Below are 17,320 nucleotides of genomic sequence, written 5' to 3'. Positions count from 1 at the left end.
TATAACCATGGCCGCACTTCACATCGCTGGGGCCTCCCATGCAAATCCGATTTCATAGCTGGGTGTAAAAGCTGCCTCTCAGGTTTAATAAGCAAAACCACTATCAGTAGCAAAGGTGAGACAACGGGAGCCTGGGCCGTCCCAATGAGAGCCTCTGAGACAGGCGCAGCCCCGCTCTGCGCAGAGCACGTCTCAAGGACAACCGAACACATCCGAAGGCTGACAGCATCCCGAAGAACCACATTTTTATTTTCAATTTAAAAAAACAACAACCCACAAACCCAAGGCTGTGGGATCCCTCCAAAGCTCCTCTCCGAGTGCCAGCAGGATGACTGATGGTAAATCACACCAGCTCCAGGGCTCCGTGTCAGACCGCTGCCAGGAGACTCCGCCTTTTGGAGTCACTGACGGTCCCTTTTCCAATTAATCAAGTTCCCATACTGATTAACAGCATGATTCATGTCTCTCGTTAGGCGCATTCTGTAACAAACAAGGCTGTATTTCAAGGCCGCTGGCTTAATGGTTAAAATAAATACCTTCCAAATTTCTATTTTCAAGTAGCTGAACCTTTTCCACCTTTACAACTAATTCAGACTTCCTTCAAATTATTTTTCTAAGTAATATAACAATTTGTTTTTCATTAGAGCTTGTCAAAGCCGGCCTTTGGTTTATTTTGAGAGAAACCAGCGCTCTCCAGAAACTGTTTAGTACAATTTGAATGACGCCCAAAGGGGTTATTGCAGCCACAATCAAAATAGAGTTTACAGCACTGGCTAGGGGTGACACTTTATTTAATGATTTAAAAAAAAAAAAGAAAGAAAAGCCCCCAGCCCCCTGAATCAGAAGCTAATTAAATGCACTCCTATGGCTAACAGTAAGTGTTTCTAAGTCACTCCGACTACTGCAAAATGCAAGAGCTAAACTTGTTGCTAACTAATACCAGACACCATTATACGAGCAGTGTTATTTACTGATTTGGGGTGGTAGGCACTGGTATTCTTGTGTCTGGTATGGCAGCCTCGCCTTGTGACAGATATTATTATTTCACATGGATGTGAAATCAAATATAAGAGTGATTAAATGGTTTGGGTTCTGCCTAAGTTGGATCTTTATTTTTTTTTTTAAACAGCTTGGTATTTAATTTAAGGGGGTTTAAATGCAATGGAAAATCTGGCCTGCAGCTCCTTTGATTTCCCATGCCTTTTGTTTTGCTGTTGCTCGAGGATGGGAATGAAGGGGATAGGGATGGGTACACAGGGCTAGTCCCAGGGACCTGGGGCTGCAGCAGTGACTGCCATAGTCCCAGCACAGAGCTTCAGGGTTGCCAATAACTTGTTCAAATGCTCTCCCTTCATTCTCCATCTCAGACCCAAATCCAAGCCAGATTTTAAAACAATTGAGCTATAAAACTATTTTCCAGCGGACCATTTCTCCCCTAGCAGCAAACTAATGCTCTATTGTTAATTTTCCTGGGATGTTTTCTGTTTCTTGTTGCTTTCTAAACCACAACAAAATCAACGCAATTTGGACTTTCGGGATTACACATCCACCATCTGCCTGCCCTGCTTGGGACCGCAGCCACCAGCATGGGGACCGCGCTCCCTCACAGCCGACCTCGCTGGAGATGTGCCACCACAGAGCTGCTCTACTGCAAGTGAAATCAGGAGCAGGTCTGGAGACACCTCATGGAGAAATACTGTCTGCATCTCTTCTGTGGTCTTCAAGCTTGCTCATGATGCCGATCTGCAGAGCAGATGCCCGAGTTTTCTGCCTCTTGCTCACATCATCCAGCAGCCCTGGCGTGGCACACAGGGCAAACAGGGCAGCAGCTTTATTTTCACATGCACGGTTCCTACAGACATCATACAGGCACTACTTTATGCCAGTAAATACAAACAACCTCCTGAGCAGTGCAAATACCCTATAGGTGCACAACTAAAGCAGAAACGAGGGTCTGATTCTTCTGACGCAAGCCTGGGGTTTGTGCAACCCTGACAGTCCTCCTGGAGACACATCTGACTTACACCAGCGTAAGAAAAAGAACAAAACCAAGCTCATATCTGACAAGTGAAAACAAACACTGATTCAGACACTTTCTGCAGGAAAGGGGTGGGGGAGCTGTTTAATTTTTGTTCCTTCTATCTGGGCCGCTTCTGTGACCTCTGCTACCTCCTAACTTAGCAACACAATATGTTGCAGCTGTGGCACTGCAGCAGCCTGATTTAATTTGTGTGTGTGTGGCTCGAGGGGCTGTTCATCCCTCTAAGGTCTCACAGCATGGCAGTGGCAGTGGTGGGGGGGCTGGTCCTCCCCAAAAAGAGGGGAAAAACCCCTGCTTCGCTTCCCATGCACAGCTTTGGAGAGGAGATGGGAAAAGGATCACCTGCATCAAAATTACTAGAAGGCTGAGATTTGTCCAAGCTGAGAAAAAAAACCCAGAAGAATATAGATATTTATTCAACAACTGTTTTCTGCTTTAAAATAATAAAAATAAAGACAGGAAAATGATGAAAATGCCTTTCTGTCCCTCTCTGAGTGTCTTCATCTCAGACAGGGCCACATGTCCCAGTGCAGTGCCCAGCAGAGCAGCAAGCAGGGTGCTTTCCCAGTTCTCTGGTGGGGCCCTGGCCCTCCCCCAGCACGTAAAGCAGCTGTTTCCATAATACAGCACTTCAGACGGACCCAAGAGCTGCGCCAGGAGTTTAGTTGGTCAGCTCTCTGAATCAGACTGAGGGTTTTGGCTGCTGAGGGCTTTTATGTTTCCTTTCCACAAGCTTGGAATTCAGCTTTGCTCTTGGCATTGTCATTTCTGCCTTTCACACATGGCTCCTGCTGAAAACACCCTCGGACAGCCCTGAATTACACCCACTGCCAAGCCTTTGTGGGATGAAGACTGGTGGCAGCCCTGAGGCCCCAGCAGGACTTCTGCTTTACTCCAATCCCCTCCCAGAACCGATGCCCCTGGCACCTCCTGAGCCCCCAGGCTGCACGAGGACGCTCCATACAGGAGGTGCCAGGAGTTTCCAGGGGCCACGGAAGAGATCAGGCCCCCAAATCTGATTTGAATCCGAAGTGATTTGAGGTCTAAAACCCTGGAAATCCCAAACCATGACTACTACCCAGAACAGCTCCCTAGAAGCAAAGGAATGACCCTGCTTTTCCAACAGTGCTAGCTTTACACTTTCCACTTACTATTTTTTTTTGTGTGTAATAAACTATACATTTATTTATTTTATCATTGTGATATTGAAGCTCCTTCCCACCTGGCACAGCTGAAACTGCTCCACGGCTGTAGAAAACCTCAGCCCCTCCTGTGCCGGCCCTACAAGCACTCGGATCCAGCACTACCTGCCAGCTCATGGGGGCAAGGTGGCTTTCTCCTCACTTTTTGGCTTCCCTCTAGCTTCCCCTCATCAATTCATTTGCCAAGCAGTGTAATTTTACAGCCTGCCTTAAGGAGCCAAGAAATACGTTTGCTGGTGTAAGCTGTGCGTTAGACATCGTGAAAAACATGCAACTTCAGGGTTTTAGGAGCCAGCGACGCAGAACAGCGAAACAACCGCAAAGCAGCAAGGAGATGGTTTTGCACCCTCTCTGATTTCACTCCTGGACCCTCGTGCTTGATGCTGGCCGTGGGTGGTGAGCAGAGGGATGGACCCATGGGGGTGATGGGTTGGTGGAAAGGTCCTCTACCTGATGGCACCTGGTTTGTGAGCAGGTTGTGAGCCTCCCTCGCCCTGCCTTTCCTCTCCTCATTCAATACTTCCATCTTCCTTCCCTTAAAACAATGAGCTCCTTAGGGCTCTGTCTTACAGAAACTAGAATGACAGTGTTCAAATCTCACCTGTGGCCTCCAGAAAGTCTAGGACCGTTTCTAAGACCTCTTCTTGGATATAAGAAAGATTTTCTTTATGCTAAGGGCAGTGAGGCAGTGGCACAGAGTGCCCAGAGAGGTGGCAGTGTCCCATCCCTGCACACACCCACAGTCAGGCTGGATGGGGCTCTGAGCACTGATGGAGCTGTGGGTGTCCCTGTTCAGAGCAGGAAATTGGACCAGACACCCTTTAAAGTCCCTTCCATCTCAAAGGAGTCTATGATTCTACTGTTCTTCCATCTCTACATGCTAACAATCACATTTTGGTCGTGATTTGTCATGAACTTTGGGGTGCTTCAAATCTACATGTATATATTGTTGCTCAGGTCCCAACACTGCTACAAAATCAGCCTACTGATATCACAGGACCCTGAACGAAAGAACCATCCGTTGAATTTCACAACTATTTACTGGCAGCTGCTCCAACCTCCTGCAGCATTCCCATGTCCATGACACGCAACAGCCTCTGCTTCCTGCCCACCTTGTACCAACTGCACAGTGAACTTCCAAACATCTGGAGACAACTGGATTTCCCCAACTCTTCCACTTCCAGCCCATGAAGTGACAACACATTCAACAGTCCCCATGCAGGCACATGCAGTGAAAACAAGTTCCTCTGTGTGAGTTTAGAGAGGGTGTCTGAAACCCTGAACCGGGTGCTGGAAGACTGAACCTAATAAGGTTAGGTTTGAACTCCCAACATGAGCATCTCGACGCACAGTCCTGGCTCAAAATGCGTCCGTGCTCTTCACAAACACCGCAATAAAAGGCAGCAAAGAGCTTTCAGAATTTAGTGAACTCTCACAAACTCTGAAGACTGTTGGTTATAATGTGAATAAGAGGCCAATTCCAACTTAGGCATACTTGGAGGTTTCTGAGGCTCAAGCTGGACATCTGCTGCAGACCCAAGCAGGGAGGAGATGAGCTGTAACTCTCTCCTCCAGCTTCATTCCTGGCAGAGACAATTAGCAGCAGTGTTGCTCAGCACATCAAATCTGGCTTACAAAGCTGCTTACAATAATTCCCTACGATATTGAAAAGTTAAATGTTCATATAGCAGGAGCACAGGGGACAAACTGCTGACAGGGCCTGGACATGCTGCATTGAGTGCTTGGATGATGTTTTCTCTCAGCTCACTTTTGATCCTGGCAAATGTGCTCTGGGCACTGTGATTTGATCCAGAACGTCTCTGAGTACAGATGTCCTGTGAAAGCTGCACCCATCACAAAGCTCTCTCTCTCCAGCCCAATGGTTAGCAACAACAAACGATTTTTCAAATGGGAACTGGCCAGCACTCAACATACTCCTTGATTTTGAGATCAAAAAAGCAGCCAAACGGGAAGATTTCTGGAAATTCAAGTTATGGAGGACTCAGATGGGAAGAAGCAGACCCAAACCACACTCCTACTGACAGCACTGAGTTCTCAGCAGCACCAGTGCAAGTGGAGCAGCAGCAGGACATGCTGAGCCTGCAGCCTCATGGGCATAACTGCACAGCAATCCACTGAGCCTTCTACCTTGCAAAGGTGAACTGGGAAAGAACAATAAGTTCACACTTGCAATTACAAAAAAAAAAAAAAAGAAAAGTCTTTTTAAAAGCACAACTTCTTCTGGGCTCCTGACAAAGCAATATTCTCCGGGCCAGTTGGAATCTGGAAAAATACATTTACTCAACCTAGCCACCATGACTCCAATAACAATTATAAAATGTCCAATAAAACTTGCATGTAATGTCAATTCAAATCTTGAAAAGCAGAATTAAGTGGTATATCAACATTAAACTTTATTGCTTCCTTTGCAGAGCAGAAGTATTGTCAATAAAAGTCATTCTGAATGAAGAAAAGGGCAGTAAATATTAAATAAACAGGTTTTTGTTGAAATGCTATAAATGCACCAGAGCTGCATTTTACACTGGGACCCTTTTTTACCTTTGCAGACTCCACTCGTGATAGAATAAGTCAGTAATTGCAAACTATCAATAAAGCACCAATTAAAGGGCGGTCAGATGCATGCATTTACAGTATGTCATTATGAGCCTCTATTGGATGCAGTTTGCTCTCTCAGATCCCAGTGGCTTCGCCTGAAGTCCTCAGCACACAATCAGCAGTGCTGCTCATTAGGGCCCCGCAGCACAGGACCAGCCCAGCACTGAGCAGCCAAGGAAGGCACGAGCGAGCAGCTCAGGCTTTGGGAAAGCAAGTTTCACTGGCAGAGATGTGAAGACAAAGCAGCATCGTCACAGTCCATTAAACTACTATTTTTCTATCAAGGCAGAACTGAGCAGAGCAGAGCAGAACAGCTCTGAGGCTGCATAGCCGTGCCAAAGACTGCAAATCTTTGTTTTCCGAGAGGCCACTCACCGTGCTGCGCTCTGGTCCTCTCTGAGTCTGTCTGCCTTGAGAAAAAGCCACTGTCATCCTCCCTACACTTCTTCATGTGCAGAACTATTCCTACTTGCAATTCCTGTTCACTAATCCAATTTCAGCAGCTATCTCCCCCACCCCCCCCGTTCTCTTCCGAAGGAGCAGCTGCCAAAGGATGTGTTGCTCTGCCCGTGGTGCAGAAGCAGCTGCCCTCACCTTGCCCCAAGCCCCCACTACAGCAAAACCTGGTGCCAAGAGCTGTGCCAAGCAATCGAGGTTCCATGCTGCGTGTTTGCTGGTACCCAGCTCAGTACTATGAGCTTGGGAAGCAGGGGAGCTGGCGGGCTCCTCTGCGAGTGCACAAATCCCGCAGCTTTTATGTCAGCCCTTTAAAATCTGATCAGCATTTTTGTGGTTTACCAATAGAGTTTATAAGCTGTTCTCCAGTTTAATCATCACACGTATTTACAGGAAGCAGTAACAGCTACAGCATATGAATTTCACGACGCTGGAGTGATACTGAACAAAGGCTGCACTAAATGGGAGCTGTGCTGCTGCACGTCAGCGCCGCTTCACTTGGGGCTTTCAGTTATCCTGCAGCTCAGAAGGGAGAAATGAGATGAGGCTTTGGAAAGCACGTGCTCAGGAGCTTCTTTCCTCTAACTTTTGCACATTTATTTATTTCATGTGAAAAAAAACAAAACAACAACAACCCACAACTGAGACATGAATGCCATTAATTTCTGAAGAAAGGATTTTTGCTATGAATCTAAGCTCAGTAAATCTGATGGTTGTAAAAAACAGGACAAAAACCAAATAACTCAAATTCAGAGATACAGAACAGCCCTTAACCATTAAATATGAAACAAACAAACAAACAAAGATGTCCATAAATATCAACTTTCAGAGAAAATGCAAGTGTTCAAGCTCCATCTCTGGAAGCGTTCAAGGCCAGGCTGGAAGGGCCCTGGGCAGCCTGACGTGGTGGGTGGCAGCCCTGCTTATGGCAGGAGTTGGAACTGGGTGATCCTTGAGGTCCCCTCCAACCTAAGCCATTCTATGATTCATCCTGACCAACCACAGCCTCCTGGCCACTGCAGGATCAGCCCCTGCACACTTGTCCTGAGCCAATGTTTCTCTGCTGTTCACATGAATGGGAAATGAAGCAGAGGCCAGGGAGCACCTCTCCAGCAATACACCCAGGGCAGCCCCACCAGCGCGAGTCACCCCAAAGCCAACTGTGAGAGCTCTGAATCATTCTGACTCACTGGAGCCTGAACTCCTGACCCGGCTCTTGCATCAGTTCCTCTGCTCCAGTTTGGAAACATGGGTACAGCAACCACCTCGCTGCCACCCAGCGTTCCACTGCAGGTGGTGGAACAGTGAGAGGGGTGCAGCTGCAGCTCACATGGAGACCCTGTGGTTTGCTGGGAGGAGACGGGACCTTAGGAAGCAACCGCAGGAACATCTTACCTGGAAAAGGATCTGCAGAACGCCGTGCACCACGCACATCCTTCGTCCCATGAAGATGAAAAAGGGCACCACCAGCTCGATGAAGTGGTTGAAGAGGGTCTCAAACTGATGAAACCAGCCTGGTGAGCGGTGCATGAAGTAGGCGATGGGGTTGGGCACTGGCTGGGTCTGAAAGATGAAAACACAGAGTCAGCCCCAGCCCAAGGGCATCGCTGGGATCCAACAGAACTGTGGAGTCATTTCTTCCCTTCCCTGCGCTTCCTTTCATTTTAGAGGAAATTACTTCATCCAGACCTTTTTCATGCAAAACCCGGGAATTTTTAAGCCAGTACATCTAATAGAAAACAAGAGTTAATCTTCTTCCTTTCTGTTATAACCCAAATCATTTATCTTCAGTTGAACCCCTGTTCCTTTAATACTGCCGTGTGGCACGTAGCTCCACACCAATGGATGTTAAATCATTCTGCAGAAGCACAAGAGATGGGGAGAATAACCGAGCTGATCCAGAAACAGAGAAAAAGATTTTCTTGGGGTCACACAGGAGGTCAAACGGAGACAGGAATGGGAACCAGATTTCAAAACCCTTGGAGATACTCTTTCAAAATGTTTAAATTTGAAATAAATGTGGTGGCAGAGCTGCTTTCCAAAATCATAATTCGGCAGAGGAAAGTCTAATTCCTCTAAACATGCTATATTGGTTTAAGGTATTTACATGCTGGCTGTGTGACAATATTATTCTTCTGAATTTTTTTGATGCAGGGAGATCTTCCATCCAGTACAACAAAGCTGCAAATTTTACAAAGGCAGCAAGCTGTGATATGTTAATAGCAGCAACCCTCAGAAACGCTGCTACCTAAAGCAAAAAGAAAGGAGTTAACAATTTACCTTAGCATGTCTGACAAGCTCAAACTCACCAGGATTGTTTTAAAACTGTCAGAAAAACAGAGAGGATGAAGAGGCAAGTTTTAATTGAAGGAGACACAACACATCTTTAAATTATTTGTAGCTAAATCAAAACTACAAACAAAACAGGGAAAATATTGTACTAGGCATGGCAATCGAGCGTGCTTCCACTGCCAAATCCCACAACTATTGTAATTCCCCATTAGCGAAGCTGGGACTAATAAACGTGTTGCTTTCCATGGGCTGGAGGCTGCTGTAACCCCTTAGGACAGGAGACCGCATCCTTCCTTCCTCGGACAGCGGCAGCGGATGGAGCAGCGGTGGGGTCACGGAGCGCTGCGGGGTCCCGGCCGCTGTGGGGGTGGGGGTCAGAGCCCCCCCCAGCCCGGGGGGACGCGGCCCTGCAGCCACCGCAGCCCCGGTTCCGGTTACCCTGTGCCTGCACGATGGCTCTGGGACTCCCAGAGCTCTGGGGAAACTCACTGAGACACTTCGTACCGTCAGCACGAGCTGCTGTGAAATGCGTTCACCCTTCCAGAAAGGCAGGTTGCTTTCTTGGCTGCTTTCACTTCTTTTTTTTCTGAAGCATGATAACCAAAATTGACCTCATTCCTTTATCTTTTTTTCCTAAAGTGCAGTAACCAAAACTGACTTCAGGCAGGCTTCTTTGATTGATTTTTTCTCAAATGTGTTAAGCTAAGCTGACCTTGATAAGATAAGAATCCCACAGGTTGCAGTGTTTAGGCCAAGAGGAGCCGCATGAAGGTGGCACTCATGCTCACGCAACCCCATCTCCCCATGTGCTGGGGTGGAGAGCCCGGACACTCCTCTGTGCAAGCAGCACTTGCAGCCTGGGACCAAGAAGAATGGGCTGTATTACACATGCAATCACACACGTAGTTACAGATGAGTTAAATCTCAGTGTGATCACACCGAGTTGTTGCACATTTGATCAGGATTTGCTGCTTTATTTCAAAGTAAAGGCCACTGCCAGCTCTTGACCATGCCACTCAGTGTCCCCAGCTGCATGTGCGCCTGCCCCAGCCTGATGCTGACAAATGGACCAGTGGGGCTGCTCCTTTCCCAGGCCAGCCACAGCCCCTCTGCTGCTGTGGTTTGTCACCCCAGGCATCGTCCCTGTTAGGGACAGAAAGAGAAGCCTCTTCTCTAGCGGGGACAAAAAGCAGCATAAAGTGATCACAGAATGGTTTGAGTTGGAAGGGATCTCTAAAGGCCATCTGGTTCCAATCCCTACACTGAGCAGGGACACCCACAGCTCCATCAGTGTTCAGAGTTCAGCCTGACCGTGGGTGTGTGCAAGGATGGGGCACCACCACCTCTCTGGGCACCCTGTGCTGCTGCTTCACCACTGGCAGTGTAAACAACTTTCTTCTTGCATCCAATCTTGTCTCCATTAGTTTGAAACCATTTCCCCTTGTCCTATCACAAAAGACCACGCTCAAGAGTCTCTCTTCTTTCTTACAGCTCTCTTTTAGGTACTGCACCATTAGCCAGGAACCTTCCTCCCCACTGCAGCAGCTGCTTCTCTACACCTCCAAGGTGAGCAAAAGATGCGCACAGAGGAGCATCTCGTGTGTCCCAGCACTGAGTGGAACAGCTGCAGGGGGAGGGTGCGGGCGGCGAGCACTGCGTGTGTGTGTTCCTCCCGATGCCTTCCAGATGCTATGAGCACAGCGTGGGCTTCCCAGGGAGAAAGCCGGCTTTGCTCATTGCTGAGGCTGGAACACAGAGCTGGGAAACTGTGTGAAAGCGAGGGCGATGCTGGGAAAGCTTGCTGCTGGCTGCTGGGGTGCTCGGGGGGACCTGCAAAGCAAGTGAGCTGAACGCCTCTTGGTGCAATTGTGTCCTCCAACAAGACTCTCATAGCCTGGGAGGAGGGAAATGCACTCCATCATCTCTTACCCTGCTCCTTTCACAGAGGATTTTTAGCTTTGCACTTTGGTTCACGGCTGCCCCACGAAGAGCAGCAGTCTAGGAAGCAGCCAGCAACTCTGTGCATGGGGAATGGTGAAATCCTGACACAGAAAAACACAGCACCAGCTCAGATGCAACTGAACAAACAAGGCCAAGGGTGGTGCACGGGGACCTGCTCAGCACAGCCTCCAAGCAGCCACATTTCTGGGTACTCCTGCACAGCAGAAAGCGTTTTTAAATAAAAAAACGATTAGCAAAAACTGGCTTTATGTGTCAACACAAGGTACAATACAATAAACCTGCCTGCCTCACACCTCTGGCAGCCAGAGAAAAACTGCACTGCAAACGAGTACTGAAACAAGATTGGGGAAAATTAATTCCATAATTCACAGGGCAGATTTGTGACGTGCGACTTCGGCGCGATGTTCGGCAGGGGCTGCTGGCCGTGATAAATGCATGCTGGGTTGCCAGCTATGGCATGTTCTCTGGCTTGTCTCTACCAGGTTTTATGAGGGCTGGTAACAGATTCTAAAAATATGCACAATAAACTGTTTTTTCTCCCTAAGGGGTCTATGGTTTAATTATGTTCTTAGTGAGAACCATTAAAGCGCTAAGTACCTGAAGACTCCTAATTTACTAAACTATACGCTACTAAAACCCAACAGAAGGCCATTATATACCAGAGCAAACGCTCTTCTCTGGGACTGTAAATGCACGTGGGCTCTCCTCTCAGCCTCCCCATTGGCACGGCATTACACAAACTCTGAGAGAGCACTGAGGCTGTGTCAGATGCCCCATCTCAGCTGAGGGAGATCTCCAAGCTGCCCTACACACGTGCATGAAAACACCCTGTCCTTGAACAACACGCTGCCAGGCCAGGGCTGAGCATGGCATACTGTACCATGAGTGGCAAAGTGCCCAGGAGAGCATCGAGTTGGAAAGAGCAACGCCTTCACTCTTGAGACAAGAAACGAGGGCAGAGACGCACCACATCAGCTGAGCTCCTGCTTTCCTTCCCTTCCCAAGCACTGCAGATCATCTTCTGCAACCTTAGAGGGAATCTGCATCCTAAAGCTCAAGCTCTCTTTCAAAAAACAGCTGCAAGTTACAAAGGAATTAATTTCAAAAAGGTGAACAAAAATTCATTATTCAGTCTGTTGGTATGAAGTAAAATTGGGTTATCTATTGATTTTGACTTCAAATTAAAACAACTCTAAGGACAGCCTTCCAAACTATCACCCTGGGTGCCTATCATACAAATGTGACTTTGTGAAAACTAAAGCAAGTCAAAAATATCCCTATGCACTCTGGACACTATTATTTGTTTGCACTTGAAAAGCACTTACTTAACCAAAACTCTCAACTGTGAGTGCATTTATCTGCAGAAAAATCTTGAAAAAGGGAAGGAAATAGAGCAAGAGCAAACATGAATAAGTGGTGAGAGCACACAGCTACTCAGCCAAAAGGAGCAGGATGAGCTTGGTGCAGTCTGAGGAGAGGAAGACTTCACTGCAAGCAGAAGGGTGTGAAGAAGAGTGGTACCCTGGAAAACCAGGTGGAGAGGTATGGGTGGATGTTTTCCTGAAGGTCTGCGAAAGGTAGAGGCGAACTGCAAAGCACACTTCTTCACCTTCCCAAAGCACTGAGGCATGAAATCATCTTCTCAGCTTCAAAGGAAAGCTCTCAGTTCTCTTGCACTTTGGACCTAAAAAAAAAGAGAAAGGATTCTCCGTGGCAGGGTGTAATTTGATCGACGTGATCCAACAGGCTGTTTCTCTGCCAGTCTGTTCTGCTTCAGATCTTGACCCTTCCTCCTTACGCATCTGCAGATCAAAGCTCCTCTTTCCAAAACCTGTGCAGAGATGGCTTCCCAGCCCCGTGCAGGAGAGCAGAAGGCAGCGAGCAGGAAGGAGATAAACCGGGTCGCTCCCAGCTGCTGCTATGTGTGGGAAGATGTGTGTCTGTACTGAAGCCTGAACGTCTCTCGTGATGCACGGTAACCAGCGGCTTCTGCAAAATGCCCTTCTTCATCGCGGGGAGCTTACAGAGAGCTGCTGCTTCCCAGCCTGTAGGGCTTTGTGGTGGGCGCACTACACGTGCAGCAAGCTTGATTGATGAACAACGGTGGTTTTGCACAAAGATACACATGTAGGCAAGGGCTTAGGAAGGAAATTGAGCAGCAAACTGCTCGGCTTCGTGTGCAAATCCCAACTGTAACTCGTGCTGTGCGTATTTTATACATGCATGCATGCACACAAGTCTCCACATGCATGCTCCTAGCACGCTTGCATACACAATACTGATCAGTTAAAAACAGTCCCTTTCAAACTTTCCAATTGCTGCTGTATCGCCCATCAAAATAAAATCACAAGAAAAAGCTAAAAGCCGTGTCTCTCTTCAAACACAGACATCCAATGTCTGGGTGGGTCACCAGGGGTCGGTTCTTCAACAGCACAACATCAAAATAACAAAGTTTTGGTAGATCTGTTAAAAAGAAGAGTTACCTACACGCTCTTACTGGGCAGCGCTTCCCTTGTTCAGTCAATAGTAATATTCAGTTCATAGAAAAACACACTGGAATCTGCCTGCTTCAAGACAGCAGCGCAAGCCAAGAAGATGTGTGTTTGACTCGGTGCCAGCACGACCATAAAATGTTGGCAATTTAGTAGAGACATAGTGCCGCGCCACTCTCCCAAAGGACCTAAATAAACTTCAGATGTAGAACATATATTTTTACTTTTTATATATATAAATCTGCTGTTTCATTTTTAACTCCTTTCCCCAGCCTTCCCTCCGTCTAAGGTTTTTCAAAGCTGAAACAGGTCCCCAGATCTCCCGACCGAGAGAAGCTTCAGCAATGAAAAGTTAAAAGCATGAAAAATCAGAGAAATGATTCACGTCTGGGTGTTGGGTTTCTTGGGGAACGATGGCTGCACATGCGGCCACAGATGCCGGAGGGGAAAGGGTTTGGGGAGAAAATTCTGCTGTGCAATTTCATGCCTCTGCGTTATAAAACATCCCGAGGAATTTTGTCATGTTCCCAAAGTTATATTTGCAAAGTCACCAGCGTAGGTGAAACCTTCCTGCCACATCTGTGACATTTAGCTACGAAGCCAAGCTTTGCTCATCATGAGTCAGCCCCAACTTACTGCAGATCGGGCAAGGAGCAGGGCTGGCTCACAGGGCTGTATTTTACCGTGGGTACACCTAAAAGCACAGTCTGAATTCCAGCAAGTTGGGTGGGGGCAGAAGGATCTATAGCAGCACTGTTTGCTTTTCCAGACTGCACCCTACCTCCTGGTCAGAGCTATCCTCCAGTAATACAGACCACATTTCCATGCCCCACAGCATACCTGTTTATTGACACTGTTCCTACATAGCATGCCTCCGAGCTGCTTGCTGTATATAGAGTTAATTGTGGATGTATTACAGATTCACCTATTTATTCTGTACATTCTTGGAGGGATCCAGAGATAAAATTACACAAGGAACTGCTGAACTGTTCAGGCTATTTATTTGTTCAAAATCCCTTTAAAATAATTAGTGGGGCCAGGAACAGACATCTTGGCTCTGGTGGGGCCAGCAGAAGCTGGTGCTACCAACCATGGGTCATCACTGCCTCCCAACTTTGGGGGAAAATCCTGCTTATGGGCAGCACCACATGGGTCATGCTAGGCTTGGGATGGACCAGACTGGAGGGCATGCCTGGAAGAAACAGCAGCTGAGGGCAATTAATGCTTATCAAGAAGCTCCCATCTCATCAGGGCTGGGACAAGGGGCTGCTTTTCTCTAGGTCCCACCTCTCACTGGCAGGGATGCCCACCAGCACCCCATTCTCCCCCAGCTTGGGCACAGAGCTGCTATCAAATGGGGTTTTCCTGGCATCTCCTGCCCCAGGATGTCTCTTCCAACCTAAGCCATTTTATGATTCCCAACACAGCTCCAGCAACGCTTTCTGACGGAGCTCGTGTTCCCATGGATCACCAGGCAGGTCACTCACCAATATTTTAAATTGCCATTTAAGAGCATATTGCAAATGTGATCCTTTAATTGGTCACTGTTATGGCTCTCTATTAGAGAAGACAAGTTTTTCCACACAAGGTAAGCCCTTGCGAAAGCACTGAAAATGTTTAAAAACAACCCAGTCCTGATACATTTATTATATATTTATCTATATATAAATAATTTCATGAAAAGGAACGTACTGAGTGGAAACTCCATTTAAAATGTGATCCCAGATGGTGGCAAAGCTCTAAAATTGCAAGGCAACATGTAAAGAAAGATTAACGACCTCAAACAGGCACAAATTTATGAGGTGAAAGCCCCTGTAATCCTAGAGAAAAATGATACCAAACGTTAGACTAGACAGCTAGAAAATACCTCTGCTTAGTTCATGTGGCCTCTGCCATTTTACATTTTCTTTTAATATACCTTACTTTGGGGTTCATTTAGTCTTTCCTCCTGTAGGACTGAGGATTGCTTTGGTGCATGAGCATGCCAATGGATTTACCAGCTCCCATCACATACTCTGTTATTAGCAACTGGTAAATCAGATGGGGGGCAGCAGCTATCCTGTGCCACAGCTTCTCAAACAGGCTATGTCCTGCCATGCAATCAGCAGCCAAAAAGAGAACAGGGAGCCACACGTCAAGCTTTGTCATCACTGTGAGACCCAACACTCCACCATCCAGTAGGGAGGAAGACAGTGCTTAATATTTCCAACGCTAAGGTTCACACATTTCCTTATTTTCCTGAGAACAAAATGTTTCAAAGGAAAGGATGCCGACACTTCATCCTGAGGAGTGTGGGTCACTCTAGAGATCAGTATCTTCCATGCCATTAACTCTAGGTGGGGCACTGTGGGTCCCACAGCCCATTTCCATGAGATACCTGGCACCTCAAAGATCTCCAGAATCAATGAGGTACCACTAGCATAGACAAACAGCCCAGTGTACTTCAAGGATGCAAGAGATACAAAGTCCCACAAGGAGACCTTCGAGCTGGATGAGCTTCCCTTGTCCCACGTCACGCTTCCATCACTGGGCAGCGTATCTAGAGAAGACAATTCTGTCCAGTTCCACCCAGACTTGAGTGATGGTTGACAAAACTTCACTACAATATTCATCTGTGAGATTTTTCAATGAACTACTATTTTCTGACCTTTCAGTAAAGAGTTCCTGGCACTCTCTCTGTCACAAGACAGCCATGGAATGATATCAAAATTAGCATGGTTTCAAAACACTTTGCAAGTGGTGTCCTGAGGCCAAAAGATAGAGCCTCTGAACTGTCAGGGGGTGAGGAAAGCGTTTAAGATTCAATTTGAGTTTAAGTATTAAGATATACATCACAGACTGCCTTACACATCTGAAGGTGAACCTAATCACAGAAGATGGTCAGAAGAGGAGGAAGAGGAAGAAAACCTGTCTGCCACATGAAAATACAATGACAAGCTTGCATTGAATTAGGACAAAGCACAGCACAGATTTCAGCCTGCTCTCCCTGCAGAAGGCTTACAGGCAAATTGTCTTTCAGGTCTCTGCACAAATCTGCTATGCCAAGTACAAGTGCAGTAAGGGGATACAGTGCTAAGGGGCACAATCCCCTGCTCTACCACCCTGCCAACACTGGGATACCTGCAGGTAATTGGGGCAGTTGCTCAGTTAAGTTTTGTCTTTCTGCCCTCATCAGAAGCTGCCAGATCCTTCACCTCCTGCAGCCAGAAAGCCCAGTGGTCTCCTGCAACTTGCTTTTGGAGGGTTTTCCTGAGATTCCAACTGGGCTGTAAAACCAGCTCTTTGCGGCAGCTGTCCCATCAGCTGCAGTCATTGCTGTTGCAGTCCCATCTCTGCCAGCAACGCAGGCTCCAGGCCTGGCTCTCACCTGGCTACAGAGCAGGGACAGCCCCAAAGAAGGATGCACAGCCTCCTGCTAGAACACAAAGAAAGGCAGGATGTGCAGAAGGAACCTTTGAGTGGCTCTGCCATGACATCTGATGGTCTCATGGAGGCTCCGTCTACGGGACATCAGCGTTGCGGAGGCTGGAGGCTCCCCAGCCCTCCAAGCCACTGCCTGGGGAGGAAATGCCAGGTTCAACCTCTCTGGAAAGGCAGCTGTTTCTGTGGGTGTCCAGCCTCCAACATGGCCATTTTTCAAGCAGCTCACAGCTATGAGCGATCTGCTTCTCCATATGTGGTGCCCCACACTGCGAACCATTGCCAACCCAGGCAGTGCCCATTTTCCATCCACGCACTGAGAGCCACACTGTACAGAGAAGTCCATTCTCTCCCTTTGGGGACGTGCTTTAAAGGACAAATCTGCAGCATTAGAGAGGGTGGAAGAACTTTCCTACGCTATGCCTGCTCACGAGACCCAGGCAATGTGGGGTTTAATCCCCCACTCACTACCCCAATGTACAGTGCTGCTCTGCTGTGCTGAGGCTGCTTTCATGAAGGCCTTCATTACTTCACCTTTTTCCTTTTTACAAGTCCACTGCTAAAACCAGAATCGTATCTCCTTCAGTGGGCTTTTTTTTGGGTGCATGCTCATAAATATGATGTTCAGCACCAGGCCAAGGAATACACAGGCAAAATCAGAGGGCGGCAAACACCAGCAAAGCCACGGCTCGTGCCTGTGTTTGGATTAGGCAGTTTGGCAGCCCGGACATTTACAGGGTGTTTTTTTTTCTTACACGCAAGAGAGTTACAACTAGAGACAAACAGTGGGATCTTTCATGAAATGTGTTCACAAAGGGTAAATTGTGCCATTAGGAACT

At 47.5% G+C, this 17,320-nt stretch overlaps 1 protein-coding gene across 5 annotated transcripts in view; it reads right to left on the bottom strand.

Moving 5' to 3' along the window:
* The window catches only part of LMF1 (lipase maturation factor 1), a 159,954-nt gene that overhangs the window by 42,637 nt on the left and 99,997 nt on the right, over positions 1-17,320 (bottom strand). For all 5 annotated transcript variants that reach the window (XM_042864536.1, XM_042864540.1, XM_042864538.1 and 2 more), the window contains one exon: positions 7,711-7,878. In XM_042864536.1, the coding sequence (XP_042720470.1) occupies positions 7,711-7,878 (168 nt within the window). The remainder of the gene's footprint in view (positions 1-7,710; positions 7,879-17,320) is intronic.

Source organism: Lagopus leucura, unplaced genomic scaffold, assembly GCF_019238085.1.
Source record: "Lagopus leucura isolate 7727_CA_CO unplaced genomic scaffold, USGS_WTPT01 Super-Scaffold_760, whole genome shotgun sequence".
NCBI classification, from domain to species: domain Eukaryota; kingdom Metazoa; phylum Chordata; class Aves; order Galliformes; family Phasianidae; genus Lagopus; species Lagopus leucura.
Note: the sequence above shows the minus strand (reverse complement) of the source record. Positions and strands in the feature narration are given on the sequence as shown.